The 17,702-nt window shown below is 38.8% G+C and overlaps 2 protein-coding genes across 7 annotated transcripts; one reads left to right on the plus strand and one right to left on the minus strand.

Moving 5' to 3' along the window:
* Positions 1-12: 12 nt before the first annotated feature.
* Positions 13-9,339, plus strand: FBXW2 (F-box and WD repeat domain containing 2). Of its 2 annotated transcripts, none has more exons than XM_017745437.1 (6): positions 13-1,904; positions 4,105-4,299; positions 5,086-5,219; positions 5,821-5,907; positions 6,639-6,738; positions 8,219-9,339. In XM_017745437.1, the coding sequence occupies exons 1-6, from the start codon at positions 1,415-1,417 to the stop codon at positions 8,308-8,310; spliced, it is 1,098 nt and encodes a 365-aa protein (XP_017600926.1). In that variant the 5' UTR covers positions 13-1,414; the 3' UTR covers positions 8,311-9,339. The 2 variants fall into 2 exon arrangements, with proteins under 2 accessions (XP_017600926.1, XP_008640341.1); XM_008642119.2 differs by having other exon boundaries at positions 15-1,904; positions 6,639-6,808.
* A 2,145-nt stretch (positions 9,340-11,484) lies between these two features.
* LOC103623087 lies at positions 11,485-17,702 on the minus strand. Of its 5 annotated transcripts, none has more exons than XM_017745435.1 (3): positions 17,088-17,126; positions 13,393-13,456; positions 11,485-13,219 (listed from the first exon to the last, which is right to left on the minus strand). In XM_017745435.1, exon 3 carries the CDS (start codon positions 13,217-13,219, stop codon positions 11,852-11,854), a length of 1,368 nt encoding a protein of 455 aa, XP_017600924.1. In that variant the 5' UTR covers positions 13,393-13,456; positions 17,088-17,126; the 3' UTR covers positions 11,485-11,851. The 5 variants fall into 5 exon arrangements, with proteins under 5 accessions (XP_017600924.1, XP_017600923.1, XP_017600925.1 ...); XM_017745434.1 differs by lacking the exon at positions 17,088-17,126 and adding an exon at positions 15,164-17,081; XM_017745436.1 differs by lacking the exons at positions 13,393-13,456; positions 17,088-17,126 and adding an exon at positions 17,594-17,702.

Genomic DNA, 17,702 nt, shown 5'->3' on the forward strand with positions numbered 1-17,702 from the left:
GGGGGAGCGGATGGGGCTGGCTGCGTAACCCCTGGAAAAGAGGCTCGAGCACCGGCTTCAGCTGCCTCACAGCAGCGCTTAATTTCAATATTGGCTTCACGTATTGAATACAACAAACGCCTTGGAGCTCACGGAGTTTTTATTCGTAGCCGGCCTATTAGAATTTTTCACTTGTTTTAAAGAGAACACATGCCTGTTTGAACAGCAGCTATAGTCACTGCCATATGTGCTGGGGAAAGCTGGTAAGTGCTGTCTGCAGTAAAAGTTACTGTAATGAACTTGGGACTTGATAGGAGTAGCTGCTTCTGTGCATTTGACATCCAGAACTTTCTTGCGGTTTTCACCAACAATTGCATGCCATGTGCAGCCTTTTATAGTGACGACTGTACTTTTCGGTACTCCTGTGCCCTGTTAAGATGTGTACTCTAAGATCTTATTCTATGATGGTAAAATGTCTGTAAAGAAATAGACATACTATTGAGTCCCACTCAGATAACTCAATTCTTTCAGTTTGGGAGCTGCTATGAAATTCAGACAGTTGTCTAATGAATTAGACCTTCCAGAGAAAATAAATAAATATTATTTTTTAACTGTTTACCTTGTTAATCAGTGGTCCTAGGTCACTGAAGGAACTTGAGATGTCACAGGATAGCGTAAGTGCATACAGGATGTAGTTCAGGAGGTGGTATTCAATTTCACTGTTAAGTCTCAGTGGAAATAAACTGAGAAAATAGGGGGGAAAAAAACCCAACAGGATTTTTTTAATGCATTTAGGTCAAAGTGGTGCAGACACTTCAAAACTGATGCTAGACCAGCACAAGCTCAGGCCTTTACTTGGGCCAAACAGAAAGACGACTAATGTATCCTCCAATACAGTTTGTCAGACATCTCTTTATATGGTTTTTCAAAACTAAGTAGTTACCTGCTTCATATTTAAAATAGTTCAGGACAAAGATATGAGTAAATTCTGTTAGTAACTAGCTTATCACTCTGCTTATGTGCTCTGTTTTTTTCCTTTTATCAGTATAACCCATGAGTAAACTTTAAGACAGTGTTTATTTGCTATAATAGGTTTAAAACTTAAACTAACCCTTACCTTATTGGACTCAGAATTTGAAAGTGTTAATCTAAAACAAGAAATATGTTTATTTAGCATAACGAATGCTAACATTCGCTAGCTACATACAATTTACTTTTAAGTCTGGTGTGGGACAAATGATAGTTCAAGGTGCATGCAAATGCTTAGTCTAACCTAAAGAATATTTTAAAATGCATTTGGTCACTTCAATCTATGTGTTAACATGCCATTTGGAATACTGATGTACCAGTAATAAAGATGTGATTCTTACCTTATTTTCTGAACGGAACTAATACAGTATTTTGATGTATCACAGGTAAATTTTTCCATAACCTTATGGAGAAAAAGGACTTTGAAGCATGGCTTGATAACATTTCTATTGCATTTCTTTCTCTGACGGACTTGCAGAAAAATGAAACTCTGGATCACCTGATTAGCTTGAGTGGAGCAGTCCAGCTCAGGCACCTCTCCAATAATCTAGAGATTCTCCTCAAGAGGGACTTCCTCAAACTTCTTCCATTGGAACTTAGTTTTTATCTGTTAAAATGGCTTGATCCGCAGACCTTACTCACATGTTGCCTCGTCTCTAAGCAGTGGAACAAGGTTATAAGTGCCTGTACAGAGGTGTGGCAGACTGCATGTAAGAATTTGGGTTGGCAGATAGATGACTCTGTTCAGGATCCTCTACACTGGAAGAAGGTTTACCTAAAAGCTATTTTAAGGATGAAGCAACTGAAGGACCATGAAGCCTTTGAGACATCCTCTTTAATTGGACACAGTGCCAGAGTATATGCACTTTACTATAAAGATGGACTTCTGTGTACAGGTAGGAAGGACAGACAACTTGGCAGTCTTGAAATTCTTTGTTTTCTCTTCCCCCTCGTAAGATTAATGACAATTTGCTTTTCTTTTACCAGAAAAATTATTTTCATAGTGTGAATACAGATGATGATTCAAAATTACATCTTTTTTTTCAATTTCTGGAAGACCTGGTGTACTAATAAACTCATTGGTCACTTTAATAAGAACACAAGGAGACCAATTTCTTTGTTAGATAAAGAAATAGTAACAGCAGGCATCATTGTCCCGGCCCATGGCAGGGCAGTTGGAACGAAATGATTTTTAAGGGCCCTTCCAATTCAGACCGCTCTATGATTTTGATCATGCTGTTATTATAAGTAAACCCATTTGAGAAGATATGTTAGCTATCCTCTTAGATGACACCTTTCAATTAAAAGGAAAGCTATGAGAGAACTTCAGTCTCCCAAAGTGTGGAAGAAAATGTTGTATCTTCTTCCTTGAAACAAGGCTGTAAGCACTTTCAGTTCTTAACATAAGTGCTTTATGAAGTGCTGTAAAGTAGATTTAACCTTGCTATTAGTCTGACTTGCACATAATTTCAGCTTCCTCCCTGAAGAGGACAGACTTCAAGATTTCAAGACAGAAAATATATGAAGCCTTAGTATGAAAGAATAGTAACAGAGTTACAATGAGCTGCTGTCAGAGCATGTTGCAAGGATTTCCAGTTGTTTGGAATGACAATGTTACATACTAAGTTGGGAATGCTGACTTCAGTCGCACATTTGTTGTTACATTAGGATGCTTATTAGAAGCCAACAACTAAATTCTAGCTAGTCTTTCCACTTACCTTTCAGCAGTGAATGTTATACACAGAAAACAGTATTGTGAAAACTTTGACTTTTGTGCTGAAACCCCCAGGAGAAAAAGCAGGTGTAAGGAGTCCAGGATTTTATTTTGCTCTCCAAAGCTAGCAGTTTAAAAAAGAGGAGCTTCAGGTTGAGAAAAGGAAGTGGCAGGATACGGGGCCTGGTATTCATCTGTATTTCTAGATTTGGTGGACCCTTTTCCTTCCTGAAAGAAACTAAAGCTTGCAGTACAGTCAGTGGCTCTGTAAACCTGAGAGTGATGTGTCATGTGAAACTTCCATGCATCTGTTTCAGTAGATGCTGTCAGTGCCAGGAGAGGTAGTGCCAGGATCTACAGAAGGTGGTAAAAGGGTGTGAAGAAACTGGAAGGACAGATACATAGTAGCTTCATTAACATGAAAGCAAGTGGCTTTGCTGTAGTGCTGAGACTTAAAACTAGGCCGTATTTCCCATTCAGACAGCTTAAAAATACTATTTAAAGAGAAAAAGGTCAACAAGGGGAAGTGCCAAGCCCTGCACTTGAAGTGGATCAACTCCACAGCACCAGTATATGGTAGGGGCCACCAAACTGGAAAGCAGCTTGGCAGTAAAGGACCCAGGGGTCACCAAGTGAACATAGCCACGTTCTCCCTTGCTGCAAAGAAGGCCAGTGATATCCTTGGCTGCTGTAGGGGGAGTTGCCAGCAGGTTGAGTGGGGTGCTCCTTTCCCTCTTCTCAGCACTGGTGAGGCCTGGTGGAGTACTGTGTCCAGTTTTGGGCTCCTCAGTAAAAACAGGGACACACTGGAGAGTCCAGCAAAAGGCCATGAAGATGATGAAGGCACTGGAGCATCTTTCATATGAAGAAGGGCTGAGAGAGCTGGGACTTCTTGTCCTGAAGAAGAGAGGGCTCAGGATGCTATCAATGTACAGAAATACCTGAAGTGAGGGTGCAAATATAAGATGTAGCCAGGCTCTTTTCAGCAGTGCTCAATGATGGGACAAGAGGCAGTCAAACAGGAGGTTTCACAAACTGAAACACAGGCGTTTTCCTTTAAAACACTTTTTTTACTGTGAGAGTGATTTATTCTTTCACATTTTTATGGTGAGAGTGATTGAGCACAGGTTGCCCAAGGAGACTGTGGAGCATTCATCCTTGGTCACACTCAAAAGCTGTCTGGTCATGGTCCTAGACAGCCGCATGTAGGTGGCCCTGTTTGAGTAGCGGGGTTGGAAGAGTTGACCTCTGGAGGTCACTTCCAACCATAACCATTCTGCGATTCCATGAAAATACTTTATTTAAGACAAACAAAGATGAGTATAGGATCAGAAATATTATTTACTCTTTGCTTCCAATTATCCTGTTCTTTTATATTGTAGGATCAGATGACTTGTCTGCAAAACTATGGGATGTAAGCACAGGTCAGTGCATATATGGTATCCAGACACACACTTGTGCTGCAGTGAAGTTTGATGAACAAAAGCTTGTAACAGGATCTTTTGATAACACAGTAGCCTGTTGGGAATGGAGCTCTGGGGCAAAGACACAGCATTTTAGAGGACATACTGGTGCAGGTATGTTGAAATTTTTAATATTGTAATTTCACCAGTCAACTACATCATCATCAAACAAAATATAATTTAAGTTAGCTTTTTGCACACTAGCTTTTTTGGTTTGTTCAGCCTCTGTTCTCTGTCACCTGAGTCACGTCAGTTCCCCTCGACAGGGGAAGTGACCAGAACAGATATAAATTTGTCCTTGAATATGCCAGAGCTTAGCCATGTAGTGTTTTGCAATTGCGTGGAAGTAACACTAAATGCCGTGGTTATTCAGTAGCTGCAAGTCTCAAAGAGGTGCAGACCTTAGGTAGCAGGGTGTACATGGCCATGGCCATTCTTTCTATTCCCAGACTGGACATGAGCTTACAGCAAAGAGCAAAATAGGACCTAGGAATATGTATTTGCAGTCCCCTCATAATTAAATTCTTTGTCGTGTACTTAAAAATATACTCAACTCAGCTGTAGTTTTTTTCCCCCTGTATCTATAGAATGTACTAATCTTGCTGGAATTATCTTACTAAAACTCTGGAAATAGGAACTAGCTTAAGTTACACTTTACCATAATCCAGCCATAAAGGAACCACGGATACACATGCTTTCAATTTGGGAAAAAAACCCCAATAATTTTGCAATGTAAACTTAGGCATCCAGAGCAACAATTCATGTATACAGCTCAAGAACAACAATTAAAAATGTAGTAGCATATGAATTTAGGGGCTGCTAAAACCATACAGAGGCTACTAGTGTCTCACAGAGACATAGAGACTGGTTTTCCTTATTTAGTTCCGTCTTTGCTTGAAGTTTTTAGTGTGGATTACAATGATGAACTTGATATTCTGGTCAGTGGCTCTGCGGACTTCACTGTGAAAGTATGGGCCTTATCAACAGGAACGTGCCTGAATACCCTTACTGGACACACAGAATGGGTCACTAAGGTGGGAATATTGATTTCTAATTATCTCACACACTCACTTGCACAAAATTTGTAATGTGTTCTAAATTCTGATTTCCTAATCCTGACCCTGCAGCTAGGTTTAGAATCTGAAGAACATCTGGAAATACTACAAAACAGCATTACAACAGAAAAAATATTTAAGCTGTAATTAAACCTTTCAGACCATTGAAGATATTTGAATTCCAAAGCAGCTGGGCTAATATTAGGAAGCAGTGTTTGTTTGATTCAAAGACTGAATAAAAACTGGTTCTGAAAGAATACTGCTTAAAAAATTATGGAAAAAAATCTAATGATCTTGATAACAAAAAGCTGAGCATGAAACAATATTTTTCTTCTGGTTACTTCAGAACTTGGTGGGGGGTGTGACTGTACAGGTGAAGTATATATGTTTGCTTATTAATACAGTACGTTGTCAGTAGTAGGAATAAGAAGAGTGTAAACTGTAGCTTTCCCTCTGTTGCTAAAAGTACTGCCTTTATACATGGGTACAATATGCAGGTGGTCAGTGAAGTGAAAAATGCAAATGAAAGTTTGTTTACTTAACAGCATCAACATAAATCATTACCATCCTTCAATTACAGGTCGTTTTGCAGAAGTGCAAAGTCAAATCTCTTATGCATAGTCCTGGGGATTATATTCTCCTAAGTGCAGATAAGTATGAAATCAAGGTATGTACCATATATCGTGCATGTATTATTTTTGTGCACTGGGAAATAAAAAGCTTGAGTACTTTGCTGAAGTTTACAAATAATAGAAGGCTTTATGTTTTCCCACATTTCCGCTTTAGAGGCTGTGTGCAGAACATGAAACTCCTTGGAAGCTAATTTTTCAGTGGTCGTCTTAGCATTTAGTTTTAAATGATAGCTCTACAAGAATGGTAATGCAAAGAATCAGTGCTTTCAGTTCATGCTTATTGTGCTAACTTGACAGTGAAGGACTTAACTGCAAATGCTGTTACTGTTGGGGACTTTGGGGTTGGAGCGTGCTGAAAGTTTGTGGCTGTAGAAGTGCTTTGTAACTGAAACACCATTACATTTCTGTCCCAGGTGGGTGGTTTTTTTGGGTTTGTTTTTTGTTTTGTTTGGGGTTTTTTTGTTTGGTTGGGGTTTTTTTGTTGTTGTTTTTTGGGGACTTTTTGGGTTTGATTTTTTTTTTTCCATTCTTTAAAGTACCCATTTTCACTGGGATTTTTTAGGCTAGAAACAACACATGCTGCACCAATACTGTAAGACAAGTCGCTTGAAGAATCGATGTTCCTACCTGAAAGAGATATATATTTCTGAAAAATACCCATGCACACGTTTACTTGATACTTAAAAAGAGACTGTGAGGCTTGCTCATTTGTGTAACAGTTTATAATGTGAATTTTCTATGGTCTTAAACTGTGTTTTAATTGTAGATTTGGCCTATTGGAAGGGAAATAAACTGCAAGTGCTTAAGAACACTGTCTGTTTCTGAAGACCGCAGCATCTCCCTACAGCCCAGACTGCACTTTGATGGTAAATACATAGCGTGCAGTTCAGCACTAGGATTATACCAGTGGGACTTTGCCAGCTATGATATTCTCAGGTAAACTGTTCAGTTTAGGATTCAGTCTTCATTGAATAAATAAGAAATAGATCATACTAGTTTTAGTAACTTCCTGTAGATGTGGACCAAAAGAATCTTGATAAAAATTCTTACTTTACACATATTGAGAGGTTTAATTCTAATTTCTCATCTGATAATATGAATTTTTTGATTGCTGTTTTGGTTTCTGGCCACATGCTAGTTCTCTTCCATATTTTCATTCTGTAAGCTGAAGCGTTTCAGTACAGACTTAAATCAGACTGCAGTGCTGTAGTTGTGAATGTGAAAATGCAGTGACCCAGAGCTAATGTTACCATGGAGACTGCTATACCGAGAACCAGGCAAGCATTTCTGGGGGTCCTTTGATGGGACAAGAAATTAAAACGACTCTTTTTCCTTATAGCACTAGTCATCTGTCACTATTGCTAATGTTGTGGAATGACAGTGTAATCTGTCAGACTCCAATAAGGGACCAAACACGATGGCATTCCATTTCCACAAAAATAATCAGGCTGTACGAGTTAGAAATGGTGGCATCAAAGATAGTAACTTACTAAAGATAAAAATGCATTTTAGAACCGCTATCAGACTCTTAATTCAAATAGCCTGAGTATTTGTGGAGTATCTACCTTCGAAAGATCTACTCCAGAAGAAGTGCTTCTTATCAATAACTGAGTAATTCCACCTCTTAGTTTACCCTCCCATCTTTCAAAAGAGAAAGATGGTCTCTTACTGCTGAGAGCAGATTTTCATCTCCACACATTTTTGTGCCTTAGTTCTGTGCTTTATGTAATGCTATGATCAAATGTGCAGGCAGTTGTGGAGGACTCAACTCTTCAGTTTCTGTTCCAAGTTTTATTTATTAAGGGAAAACATCATAAAGGTGTTGGGGAACTAAAAAATAGTTTGATTTCTCCCCATGCTTAATTTAACATAAAACATTGGTAAAATAGCATTCTAAGGACCAGTCTTGGATGATTTATCTGCTTATCAGAAGAAGGCATGTCTATGCCTTTTAGAAGAGTGACCAAAAGAATAGTAACAGCTTTTTCCTCTTAAAGATATTGAGGCATAAAATCCATATGGAAATTTACTGTAAAACACAAGTGCATTTGCTCTTTTGTGTGTATGTGGAAATGGCTCTTTTTATCTTGTGCTCTACAGAATAATCCCTTTCAAACCTTAGCCTTTACTTATGCTCAGATGGGTCTGTCCTGAATGCACAAAGTCCAAACTGAAACCACAGGCCCAACTGTAGCTAAGTGTTCAGTTGCTTAATTTGAAAGATGCATCCAGTTCTTTCTAAATTATTTCAGAATGATGAGTTTAGACACATTTTCTGTAGACATACAGGATTAGCTCAAGACTGCATTGTAAGGGAGATTCTAACACTGTTTTCTTGTCTTCTAGGGTTATCAAACCTCCAGACTTCTCAAATGTGTCCTTGCTGGGCTTTGGAGAGATATTTGCTCTACTGTTTGACAACAGATACCTGTATATAATGGACTTGAGGACAGAAAAACTGATAAGCCGCTGGCCTTTACCAGAATATAGAAAGTCAAAGAGAGGTTCAAGCTTTTTGGCTGGTGAAATGTCTTGGTTAAACGGACTAAATGGCCAAAATGATACGGGCTTGGTTTTTGCCACCAGTATGCCAGACCATAGTATCCATTTGGTGTTATGGAAAGAACATGGCTGAAAAGCTCACACATACAAAATCTTCAGGAATATATGGCCTATCAGCAGTGTGTCTATAAAATGAGACTTTGCATGAACCAAAGTTGCACACCCAATGGTATCATCATGCAATGCACAATCACTTACTTTTATTTGGGCATTTGGGAATGGGTTGTTTTGGACATAATGCAATGCAGCATGCTAACAGTATTCACCACAAATTTTTGTCTATATTCATGTTTAAATATACCTGTTTGGGCTCTGAAGTATAGCTTGTAATGTTTAAACCATTCAAATCTGCTTTAAACTCTGAAATCAAGTTGTGCTTGACCTGACTTCTGACCTTTGTTTTGTTGTTGGAACAGAAGATGAAGCTACTGTTTTAGAACCATAGGCTTTTGTACCTGTAACAGCAAATACTGGTTACAGTGCATGGCTGCTTAACCAAAATGAGAAAATAGCAAACCCTTTCGCTCTCCAGAATCTTTCTTTTCAAAATGTTTTTCCATATGATAGCTTTAAATACTTAGCCTTTGAAACAGCAGAATCAAATGAGTCCTTTAACTAGGACCAGATGTTTTAAGTTCAGGAACATGTCAATACAGTATCTCCTCAGCAAGAATGATGCAGCTTTTCATCTATCTGATACAGCCTGCGATCGTGATAAATCTTGGGGAACCTCTGACATATTCATCATACTTGCTGATAGTAACTCAGAATAGCTTGATTGGTATTTTATAGTCCTTATTTCCTACAGTTTGTGTTAAAACGTAGTTTAGTTCACATGAATGGGAAGGTGATGTTCAGTCTCTACAGCAGGTAACTTTCTTACATTAAATGATGTCTACCAGCCATTCACTTTCTCCAAAAGTTGCAGTTAATATAATGCATTTAAAGTAGTTCCTACATCTAGAGTTGGAAAGCAGGGGCAAATGACAGAATGCCACATGTCGGGGTGGGGGGGGGGGGGGGAATCAAGAGTCTGACGAAAAGCACAGGAGTAGAAAAAGGTCTCATCATAGGAGACTTGATGTACAGAAGTTAACTGCTTGTTAGTGTGATTTTTTTCTTCCCACTATCAAAGGAGACCTGATTTCATACTTAATACTGAATGAAGGCCAAGATTCCCAAATATATGTGGTATGAATTACACCAATGAAGGGGAGTTTTCATATGCAAGAATCAGTATTTGAGTGATGCTGTAGGAGCTCCCTACAGTCACAGTGGAACAGTCTCTTACATACAAGGCCAGACTCTTAAGCACTCAGTTTTCCCACCTTTACTCACACCTAGTTACTTTGAGAAATGTTGCCTGTAGTCAAGGATTTTATCAACAGGAAGCCAAATCCACAACTCTCAGTTCAAACTGCACTGTCTGGGGCATGAATTATGAGCTCTTCGAGCTTTTGTTATCTGACTCCAAAGTGAAGAAAGCTTCCATGAAATAGAAAGTTTTCAATAACTTGCCTTGAAACCCACTTCTCATCATTCTTAACAGTATAGTTACGATGTGTGCAGTAACTCAGCTTCTACTGAAGGAGCAACCTATATAGCACTGCATTAACTTTGAAAGGCTAAATAGAGGCGTGCCAGAAATGTCCTTTTTTCCAAGTCAGCAAAACAGGAAAACTTGGTTAACTACTTTATTAGTGACCTTGATGATGCAGAGTTCACAGAGAGGAAGTGGAGCGCAAGATGGCTGAGAAACTGAGACCCAGGCTCAGCCTTCCAAGAAAGAATGGTGGGGAAAGAGAAGGTGGTGGGCAGGGCATGAGGAGGCACTGCTACTGTCTCCAGCTACCTAGTAAGCTGTACAGGAAATGAAGTCAGACTCATTTCAGCATCATGCAGCAAGACAATGGTAAATGCTTCGTGCAACAAGAGAAATTTTCCACAGTGAGGTTAGTTTAAGACTGAAGCAGGTTGCCCAGCCTTCCTACACGAAGTCCTGAGCACACCATGCTATAAGCAGGGAGATACCTCCAGATTCCCCTTCAAAACGAGTCTGAAATTCTAAACAGACTTGTTGCCACACGAGATTGTGTGACTGACAGCAGCAGGCATCTCAGATACTAATACAGCTGTCAGTTTGTTGATACAGACTGGGAGATGCTGCAGTCACTGGGAAGCAAAGTAAAAGTTCCCTCTGGACATCTGCTAATGGTACCAATCCACTAACGACAGAGCTCTTTAAGGGCACAGGTATGTGCCACTACCAGGTAGAGGAATGAAAGCATGACACAAGTGTAGAAATTTTAAAAAGCATACTTGCTCTCACACACACTTCTCTGTCAGACACCAAAGTGTCAGGCTATCGCTGCCTTCAGTAGGAAGGTTCTAATATATTGCCACAACATATGCAATGCGTATAGTTCTGGGGGCTTATCAAACAGAAGCTGAAATTGTGAAACTGAAACTCTGAAACGGAAGTGAGCAAATGGGTTTTTTGTTTGCTTTGGTTTCCATCTGACCCTTCAGCAAAAGTCACTACTTAGCACTATTGCGAGACACAGGTTGGAAAAAATGCAGCTTCTGTACCCTTACACCTACCCAAGGAAGCAACATAATTCAACTTACCCATCACATAAAGGACTAAAATCCAACTTGTGTCTGAATTTCATGAAACATTTTCCTACAAGGCTTCAAGTTGCCAGAAGAAAAAAACCGTTTCATAAAAGTTCTTTGGCCATCTATTTTTCTTCCTTGAAATAGGTTCTTTTCAGTTCACAAAAGTATCTTTTTCTTTAAGATAAATCTGTATCCCTTGCCTCTATTAAAACTTTCCAACACAACTGGGCACTTACCACTTAAGTAATTCAGAAGAGGTGGGATCACTCTTCTCAAACTTACATATCTCCAAAGCCCAGCTGAACACGACACTTCTATCAGCAAAACTCCAATGGCTGTGTTTAGTGTTAAAATCCCTCACATCTTTAACATACACTATTTCCAAGAACATAAGGGGTTAATATTTTTTACAAGTGAAAGGAAGATTGTGCTCAATTACTTCTTTACCTTTACTCAAATTGATACATACAAATTTGGTACCCCGTGACATACAAACTGCAAGAATTAAGCAATGCTACCTTTAATACTAATGACCGTAGTACTTTTTGTACATAGGCTGAAAACTGTTTCACATTATTTGATTATTGTTTTAACTGAAAACAAATTGAACATTTCCCAGAAGAAATACTGCAACCCTTGATACCATTAAATGATCCATGGCTTTGCTATAGATTGCCCAAATAATTGCAGCAAAATGTAAACTCCATGTGGAAATCAATTTAATGTGATCTTTATTGATATCCTCTGTCTTCCCACCATACAGGTAGTGCTCCACTTTCCCTCCTTATAACCAAGGTTTCACTCTTGAGCTTGCAGCATGGTTTGAGATAGCACCTTGTTAACATTCATGATTAATGATGAGTTATATCTCCACAGTGTTGTATCCCTGATGAGGGATTCTCTGGGAAGGTCTCCTTGAAGGGCCTTCCGACAGTGATAAATGAGAGCAACATCCATGGGAACATTTGCACTGTTCCCATAAGCATGTAGGACAGAATGGACTGAAGTCTGAATCACCTTTCGTGGATCAACTATCATTTTCCGGGGATTGATCACATCTTTCCTGTCAGGCTCTCTGTATACATGCTGTAATATGTTAACACCTGGCACAGTATTCCAAGATGAAATGTTGAACATGCCAGAAGATACAGTTTCTGGGAAGATATGGTTCTCAAAGAGGAAAACACTAGTCCCTGGGTTTTGTTCCTGAAGACTGTTCATCATTGTTTTCCAGTTTGGGTGCTTAAGGGGAAGAATTATTTCATCAGCATCATTAAGGACCACAAACTTGCTCCTTTCCATGTTACGGTATATACAGTCATTTAGAGCTGTGATTTGTCCATAGTAGCCAATGTGTGTTCCATCTTGCATGAAGTGCCATTTAGAAGAAACCCTGAGGTGTGAGTTTATTGGCCAGGGAATTATTTCAACAGTTCCTTCCTCTACATAAAACTTCAAGACTTTCTCCATCAGATGGCTGCAGTTGTTCTTATAGATCACCACTTTCTGTGCTCCAAGAATCTTGTACATTTCCATACCCTGTATAAACTGCAAGACATTGTTGTAGTTTCCAAACATGGCAGAAATGCACACAGTGAAGTCAACAGAAAAGGTCTCAGCCTTGCGGTTTTTAATTTCAAACCTTGGCAGCTGGTCAATATTTCCATGTGGAGACTGATGAATTGATACATGTGTTGGATCACAATTTTCAGGTTCCAAACAAACTATATCTGCTGCACCATAAGGGAATCCAAATCTATCTGAGTGAACATCGATTTTTGCTTTTGATACATATATCCTTCCATTGGGCTGACAGCAGAACCAGCAGTACAGTTGTTTTACGTCTTCATGGTGAACAATCCCAATCAGACGAGTGACTTTGCTTTCTCTGTCATCAAAGTATGGGGATATAATAAAAGTTTTGTTACCTTTTAATGCTGTTATTGTGCTATTGGCAATTTTCCCTCGACATCTTCTGCCTTCTTGAATTACTTTTGGCTGATGAGAAAGTCTCTGTAAGCTCAGATAAGAAACTGCAAGCATTGAAGTTACAGTAATAATGCACACAGCAGCAGCAAAGTAAGATTTTTTCCCAGCACACAACATTTTGTACGTATCTAAATGTGGATGCAAATTTCTTTGTCCTTGTATTTTATGCTGCCGCATCTGCAGAAAAGAAAAGACATAGTATGAGATAATACTGACCCATGACCATTGCTCAAGAATTTCACAAACAAGATGGGGTAGGTCTCAATCATTTTGCACCGACTTACTCAGAGACCCAGCTACTGTGCTTTTATGAAAACCCAGTCACAGGACATGCCTTTCATGATACGTACGGTACTGTGCGCAACACTCTGAATGCCTCTATTTGTGTGGAGCAGTTTCTGTACATGGAGGGTTCTGTACAAGAATATAACAGAGGTCTATATACAGCAGTACAAGGAGAAATTTTCTCTTTTTCTATAATCCAAATTTTAAAATATCCAATTTAATAACTAGGCAGTAATTCTTAAAGCAAAGCAAAAATTTTATTCCCCCTACACAGTGTGTATGCAAATTACGTTAAAAAAATCCCCTCAACCAGATTTCTCACAGACAAGCGAGAGGCAGATAAATTAAATATATATAGAATTAATCAAGTTCATAATAAACATGCTAATTGGGGACTACACACAATGGTCCAGATATAATCACTAATTTATGAATTCCCTAACTTGCAGTTCACCACAAATGAGACCATACGTACAGAGGAAGGTCAATTCGTACAATCCAGCAGAAGACAGGTGAAATCTATGTAGGTACAGAACTCAGTTAGCTGCTCTACCCTATGTAGCCATACACAAGGCAGGAACTGCAGGAAAGGTCATCTCATATTAATGCGTGCTAGAGATCTGGGCCTCCTCACACTGCATTAATGCTGGCTCAGCTCCTGGCATGGTTTGGGGGTCAGGTCTTAAAACTCTTGCTGCTGCAGGAACAGGTAGGCAGTCCTGAGTGCCTGGATGACTGAAGTCTTTAGCAGCACTTGTGCTAGCAAGTGTTAATGCCTGAGTGGGAGTTTATGGCACTCTCAAGCACTAACTTCCGCAAGTGAAGCCTAGATGAAAGTTTTCTCTACAAATTCATCTTTAGGCATTCAGGTATGATCCATAAACAGAAAAGTGACAGCAAATCTCTTCAAAGGCCTGCTTGTACCACAGAGAGTCTTGGGAAAAGGGTGTCCCAGATTAATCAAATTCACGTCAGATCAGAAAACTGGATTGGTAGAAGAGAGTTCCCCCAACTGCCAGCAGGCAGTGTGGGGTAAAATGCTGAGATGGAATGAACTGCTGCAATTGCACAAGATGACAAAAATGTTTCCAGCAGGCAGGACAAAAATAATTGTCCGTGCCTCCAAAATAATGTACGGTATTTTCACAATTGCTCTTTCATGAAAAAGTGAACTAGGGAGAACCACATTCACAACATACCCCTTAAAATGTCCCATATACCAGGGCTGATGTGATTTACAGCAGCCTTTGCTAGCTACCAAGAAACGGCTTTTCAGACCAGAACTGTCATAAGGGCACCAAAAATCCCACTACATCACACTAGGCACAAAGCAGAAAAGGAGCAGCAGAAAGCACTGACTCTTCCATCTCTGAAATGGAGAGTCCTCCTCAGAAGTCCTTAAAATTAAGAGCCGAACTGCAAATACATAGTAAGAGTCTGCTACTGTCATACGACTTCCAGCTGGAGATTTGTGACTGAAAACAACTCAAACAAACTTTCTAAATCTTTTTATGAAACATGCTAAAGTACAGGTTTCCCCCAAGCATTCTTATTCCAAGGATGTTATATACTTTAGCATTCTTGCAACACAGAGTAGGTCACATTTAACATTCTTCCCCTTGGTTTTATCTATTCATGGCTTAAAATATTGTTCAGTCTTACAGAATAAATATTTTTAAACTAAATTTCTTTAGTTATCAAACCATGTCAACAGCAAATAACAATATCAATTTATTACCTGTTCTTCTGCTTTTGCTAGCAATAAATAACAAACAAGAAAAAAATGTATCATTTCAACTATGTTTTGAACAGCGAACGCTGGAAAGGAAAAAGTACCTTTTAAAGCAGATAGCCGAGTGAAGTTCTGTTCAGTCCTCCATTTATTTTTTGCTAAGTTATTTTGTTAAATAATCTACTACTTGTTTATTTTAAACAGATAAAAACTTAAATACTTTTAAGGTAAATGCAGTAATTGTTCGATACAGAACAATACTGAGAGAAAAAAACCTGGTACAATACCTTCCTGGCACATTTTATTTCACATAGCTATTGCTCTTATAATGTCAGTAACAGCAGCCACACCTACCAGAAAAACAAGTTTTCCTTCTCTTGAGCAAAGCACACAGTTGTGTCGCAAGAACTTAATTTAAATTACAAATGATTATGGAGTTATTGAAGCAAAACAAACGTTTTTCATGGATTTTTTTAAGGCTACTTAAGTTTTCTTCTGAAAATTAATCTTGCACGTTGATGTACACCCAGTTTGCACATGTACTTACAAAGAACTAGAAAAATATATATCTGTATTTCTTGGACAATCTTTTTTTTTCATAACATGCTATAGGCCTAGTTAGATCATGTAGATACAGATTCTGATTAGGAACCGTGAGAGAATGCTGAAACAACTGCAAGTTCTAGAAGCCAAGAAAAAGAGCAAAATGAAGACCTCAAGACACATCAGAACACCAAATCTTAAAGAAAAGAAATACATAATTATGTGGCGAGTGAAATTCATGGTTTCCCCAACACGACTCATAAATTTTGATCTCCTGAAATTAACAGCACAAATATGTAGTCATAGAATACATAAAGTCAGTGTAATTAAGAACACTACATTTATATTTCCTCACTATAGAGAGGATAAAATGGCAAGTTATACAGAGGGTAAAATGGCAAGTTTTAACTTTAAAAGTATGCTTTCAGTATATTTAAATGAGTTTCTTTTATAGTAACAATTCATTTCGATTTTGTATTTTTTAATTCCAATTCATATGCGAGTAAACATGATACAAAATATGCAGATATACTTTAATAGTAAATTTAGCTAATGGTATCAATGGCTACTTTGCAGTACTCCCCTTAACTGTAAACAGGCTTTCTTCCTCCCCACTGCCCTGACAGATTGCAGTAATATCACCTCCTCAGGATAGAGGGCAACTGACAGGAGGTGAGTGCAGAGTTTCAAGCGGTAATATGAAGTATTAGCTTCAGCAGTACAAGAACAATAAACAACCTAATCCTTGTTTATCCAGGGTCTAACTAAAAACCCCCCACTAACAAACAGCCTCAGTAACTTAGTACTTTTGAAAAAAAGTTATTCTCTGTCCTTTAGTTTATGATTTTTGTCAAAAGCAAAACCACAGATCACTGGTGCTTAAATAAGAATTCCAAATATTAACAATAATTTACCATCTTTATCTTGATCGCCTGTTGCTAATCTTTTGATAGCTTACTTTTTTCAGAAAGGTTCTTTGACACACCAGTATCCTTCCTCTCTTATAAGATCCAAAGTCAGAAGCATATTGTTTGAAGGATTAAATTGAAGGCAGTATTTTTCCACTAATAAAATACTACTCAAAAAAAATTAAAACTGGCTATTTCTATTCTAAATACAAAGACAGTAAGCCAGACCAATATCCAGTGTTGCCATATACTTACTTTGTGCCAGTAGAACTGATAAACCTACACTTTCCTGTATACAGGCAGAAACTTCTCCATTATAATCTCCTCTACATCCCTAAGCCAAACTCCTCCTATTGTAAACAATTAAACTCTGTGTCCTTTGAAAAATCAGTTTGGGCAAATAAAACCTGCATGGCATTTAAAAGACTGTTATTTCAATTTTTTGTCTTTTCCACTGTACTCTTTCAGCTGGGACCGAGTTAATTTTCTTCCTAGTAGCTAGCAGGGTGTTGTGTTTTGTGACCAAAGCAAGTGCTTCAAATACACTGATGTTTAGCTATCCCTGAACAGTACTTACGCAGAGTCAAGGCTGTCTCTGGTTCTCCTGTGGCTCCCCCCCCGGCCTATTCCAAATCATATGATGCCATGCTGAGCCATCAAAATTGGGGGAAGAAGGAGAAAGGGGAAAACATGCAACACAACAGCATATGGCTTCCCAAGTCACTACTAAACCTGATGAAGTCCTGCTTTCCTGGAAATGGCTAGAAACGTGCCTCTAAGGGTACATAATGAATAGATTCCACATTTTGTTTTGCACACAGCTTTGCTTTACCTTTTAAATTATCTCAGGGAAAACCCATGGGATTTCCCACGTTTGCTCTTCTGATTGTATCCCCATCCCACTGCAAGAGGAAGGGTGAGGGCTGAGCTGCCTGCCAGGATTAACCCACAACATACACCGGAACTATGCTTTGGAGGAGTTTTGCATTCTTCAAATCTAAAGTTAAAGGCCACCCTTAGTACGTATTCAGGTAGAGACTCAGAAAACCCGATATGGACAATTAATATGTACCTTTAACTTACCGTTAAGCGGTTAACCCCAGTACCGAAAAATAACGCTACAGCTGATCACCATCCTCCTCTTTCTTGAGTGGAAATAAAATGCCGAATCTGTCGCGCCTCTCCTGCGAGC

The sequence above is a fragment of the Corvus brachyrhynchos genome, unplaced genomic scaffold (genome assembly GCF_000691975.1).
Source record: "Corvus brachyrhynchos isolate BGI_N302 unplaced genomic scaffold, ASM69197v1 scaffold59, whole genome shotgun sequence".
Lineage (NCBI taxonomy): Eukaryota > Metazoa > Chordata > Aves > Passeriformes > Corvidae > Corvus > Corvus brachyrhynchos.

Bases quoted from the DNA above. Each gene is read 5' to 3' on its own strand.
- FBXW2 (XM_008642119.2), top strand. From the start codon at position 1,415: ATGGAGAAAAAGGACTTTGAAGCATGGCTTGATAACATTTCTATTGCA. The intron at 5,908-6,638 runs GTATGTACCATA...TTTTAATTGTAG, and splicing joins CAGATAAGTATGAAATCAAG to ATTTGGCCTATTGGAAGGGA. The intron at 6,809-8,218 runs GTAAACTGTTCA...CTTGTCTTCTAG, and splicing joins GCCAGCTATGATATTCTCAG to GGTTATCAAACCTCCAGACT.
- LOC103623087 (XM_017745436.1), bottom strand. From the start codon at position 13,219: ATGCGGCAGCATAAAATACAAGGACAAAGAAATTTGCATCCACATTTA.